This window comes from Micropterus dolomieu, linkage group LG19 (genome assembly GCF_021292245.1).
Source record: "Micropterus dolomieu isolate WLL.071019.BEF.003 ecotype Adirondacks linkage group LG19, ASM2129224v1, whole genome shotgun sequence".
NCBI lineage: Eukaryota > Metazoa > Chordata > Actinopteri > Centrarchiformes > Centrarchidae > Micropterus > Micropterus dolomieu.
This window is the reverse complement of record NC_060168.1, coordinates 28,791,570-28,795,155: the sequence shown is the minus strand read 5'-3', so window position 1 is coordinate 28,795,155 and position 3,586 is coordinate 28,791,570. Positions and strand designations below refer to the sequence as shown.

At 44.1% G+C, this 3,586-nt stretch overlaps 1 protein-coding gene across 1 annotated transcript; it reads left to right on the top strand.

Annotated features, from left to right (window-relative positions):
• The first annotated feature begins 707 nt into the window (after positions 1–707).
• Positions 708–2,789, top strand: LOC123957314 (CD5 antigen-like). The gene is made up of 5 exons (XM_046030005.1): positions 708–876; positions 964–1,266; positions 2,329–2,378; positions 2,479–2,634; positions 2,730–2,789. The coding sequence occupies exons 1-5, from the start codon at positions 753–755 to the stop codon at positions 2,787–2,789; spliced, it is 693 nt and encodes a 230-aa protein (XP_045885961.1). The 5' UTR covers positions 708–752.
• Positions 2,790–3,586: the final 797 nt, after the last annotated feature.

Genomic DNA, 3,586 nt, shown 5'->3' with positions numbered 1-3,586 from the left:
TCTGATGGCTACTTCCAGCAGGATAATGCACCATGTCACAAAGCTCCAATCATTTCAAATTGGTTTCTTGAACATGACAATGAGTTCACTGTACTAAATTGGCCCCCACAGTCACCAGATCTCAACCCAATAGAGCATCTTTGGGATGCGGTGGAACGGGAGCTTCGTGCCCTGGATGTGCATCCCACAAATCTCCATCAACTGCAAGATGCTATCCTATCAATATGGGCCAACATTTCTAAAGAATGCTTTCAGCACCTTGTTGAATCAATGCCACGTAGAATTAAGGCAGTTCTGAAGGTGAAAGGGGGTCAAACACAGTATTAGTATGGTGTTCCTAATAATCCTTTAGGTGAGTGTATAAACCTTTCTGGGACAAAGTGCAGGAAAGCTCAGGAACAGTTCTCAAAAACATGCACAGACAAACAAGGACTGACTGGCATTATGACTAACATACACTGTAGGACCACTTCATTATATTGTAATGTTTTATTTTATAAACTCAATTTTCAAATTCAAACTCTCTGTCTGTCTTTCTGTGTCTCTCGCTCTCTTCCTCTTCAGACTCTGTCAGGCTGGTTAATGGGACTAGTCTGTGTTCAGGCAGACTGGAGGTGAAGTCTAACCAGTCGTGGTCCTCAGTGTGTGAAGATGACTTTAACCTGCAGGATGCAGAGGTGGTCTGTAGGGAGCTTGGCTGTGGGGCTCCTTCAGTCCTCCAGGGGGCGCTCTATGCAGGAGTAGAGGGGCCTATGAGGACCAAAGAGTTCCAGTGTGGAGGCAATGAGTCTGCTCTCCTGGATTGTCAGATTGACAGCTCAGGCTCAGCTAGAGACACCTGCTCATCTGGCAAAGCTGTTGAACTCACCTGCTCAGGTAGGAGAGGAGCTGCAGCTTTGTTTTAGCATGATATTTAATAAATGTGACTTCATCTATTTTTAATAATTACTCTTGTCTGCCCAGAGCCCGATAATGTCCGGTTGGTGGGAGGATCCACTCGCTGTGCTGGTGAACTGGAGGTGAAACAACAGGGACGGTGGGAAAAGGTGGACGACCAAACGTCTGACTGGAATCTAAAGACAGCAGATGTTGTGTGTGAACAACTGGACTGCGGCTCTGTTGTTTCTACAGGGAAGAGAACGATTAGCCAGTACAGAACAATATGGAGGATTGGATCAACTTGTCTTCAGTCCGAATCTGCAGTTAGAGAATGTTTATTTACAAAGCTTGACACTTCACTTTCCAACCTGGAGATCAAGTGCTCAGGTAACTCCAGAAATACCTCAACTATAACAATAATCTTTCTTAGTCTTTTCTTTATTTGGTGACGGTTTTGTCCAAAGTAAAAATGCAAATGAGGTACCATCCAACCTAAAGTAGATCAAGGAGAAGTCATCAAGAATAAGTTCTGTTAAGCTCAGTTTTGCATTCCACCTGTGTGCCACATTGTTACAGGCCAACGCAGCAAGGCATACATGCATAGAAAATGAAAAGGCAGCCACAAATGCACACTGACGCCATCTTTAAAAAAGAGTTATTGAAAGCTTCATTCTTTTCACATTTTTATTTACAGCATTATATGTTGATATTTAGATCATAATAGGCTGTATATTAACTTACTAGGAGAGAAACTGTAGTTCTATGTAAAATCAGAACTGGCCTGTAGCTGGAAAGAATGGGTAAAAGACAGGAATGTACTGGGACTGAAATTCAGCCCGGGACTTTGAGACGGAGAGCCTTTTATGCGAGCGAGTGTGGGGAGCGGGGCGTGGTGAAAAATGACTTGTATATAGTCAGTTTCATTATGATAAAGACCTTCAAGAAACTTTTGTGACACCCGCCTCTTAAGTTTGTATAAGCAAGGCACCGCTGCACTGAACAAGACCACTTAGCCAAGCCTGAGTCCGTCAGAAATCTAAAATAGTTAGATATAATCAGAAATTACAATACAGTCCCATAAAATAGAGCAGTGTGTATGCATAAAAATCTAATTCCTCATCTTCTGCTCTGAGTAGGCCTATCCCTGGCTCAGCTCCCCTGTGCTAGACCCTGACTCTGCTTGTACTGATTGTGCAGCTACATATGAATGTTAAGAACATCCCAGCAACCCAGCCCTGCACATGTACCCCCCTGTACCTGTCAAGAAATTCCCCTACAGCCTTCTTCAATGCAGTAACACAAGTTCTAAAAGTTCTATGTTGACATTTTCCTTACATGCTACACATCCAAAGAATTTTTGTAGCTGTCTGTTGTCATTTATTTTGTGTTGCTCTAAAATCAAACTCTCTGTCTGCATGTTTTACTCTCTCTCCCTGTCGTCCTCTTCAGGACCTGTCAGGCTGGTTAATAGGACTAGTCCATGTTCCGGCAGACTGGAGGTGAAGTCTAACCAGTTGTGGTCCTCAGTGTGTGAAGATGACTTTGACCTGCAGGATGCAGAGGTGGTCTGTAGGGAGCTTGGCTGTGGGGCTCCTGCAGTCCTCCAGGGGGCGCTGTATGGAGAAGCAGGGCCCCCAGTGTGGTCAAAAGAGTTCCAGTGTGGAGGCCATGAGTCTGCTCTCCGGGACTGTGGAAGCTCAGGCTCAGCTAGAGACACCTGCTCATCTGGCAAAGCTGTTGAACTCGCCTGCTCAGGTAGGAGAAGATCTGCTGATTTGATTTGGTGTAATCTCTGTTGTAATGCAAGTTACTTTACTTCTTTAGCTAATTACTCTCTTGTATCTGTTCAGAGCCTGATGACGTCCGGTTGGTTGGAGGAGCCAGCCGCTGTGTCGGTAGACTTGAGATGAAACGGAAGGGAGAGTGGAGACCAGTAGCTCAGTACTTCCTTAACTGGAACCTGTTGTCCGCAGCTTTAGTTTGTAGGCAGCTGGGCTGTGGCTCTGCTCTTTCAGCAGAAAGAGTTATAAGTGATGAATTATACAAACGAGAACCATGGATAATAGCACCTTCCTGTGGTTCGTCTGAGTCTGCAATCAGAGAATGTGATTTATTATCGCTCGGGTATGGTTCTAATAGAAGGGTTCTAAGTCTGGAAGTCACCTGCTCAGGTAACGGCATCAATGAAAACACAGGAATCCTTATAATCTCTTACCTGCCTGTTCATTTTTAAACTAAGTCATCTGACAACCCGGTCTCACTCCCAAGTCGTCACATATGGACGCTTGGTCAAGAGCCATAATCGTCAGTTTGTGACGCACTAGGGATCCCTTTGATGTCATAGTTCGACGTATTGAGGGAAGCCCTGTTGTGTCAGTTTTTGATGGTAAAGGCAAGTATGATATTTAAGAGAAAAGACGAAGTAAGGAGGTGATTGGGGTGGATAGAGGGCCAGAACCCGGACCTTGAAGCAGGAGAACAGGGTTTGTGTCCCGTGCGAAACAAAACATTAAATGTTTTTATTTAGGCGAGTGAGGTAAATTGACATTAACGTTAGTTAACTTAAGTCTTAATTGACATACATAGTTATTTTAACCCAAACCATGATCTTTTCCTAACCTTAACCAAGTAGTTTTGTTGCCTAAACCCAACCAAGTACTTTCTGTGCCTAAACCTAACGAAACTGCAACGTTTCACGACTTTAATT

What these genes read in the sequence shown, in the direction of transcription:
- LOC123957314 (XM_046030005.1), top strand. Translation starts at nt 753, where the DNA reads ATGAGGACCAAAGAGTTCCAGTGTGGAGGCAATGAGTCTGCTCTCCTG. An exon ending in TGTTGAACTCACCTGCTCAG is followed by an intron (nt 877 to 963) that starts GTAGGAGAGGAG and finishes TTGTCTGCCCAG; the next exon opens with AGCCCGATAATGTCCGGTTG. An exon ending in CATGTTCCGGCAGACTGGAG is followed by an intron (nt 2,379 to 2,478) that starts GTGAAGTCTAAC and finishes GGGCTCCTGCAG; the next exon opens with TCCTCCAGGGGGCGCTGTAT.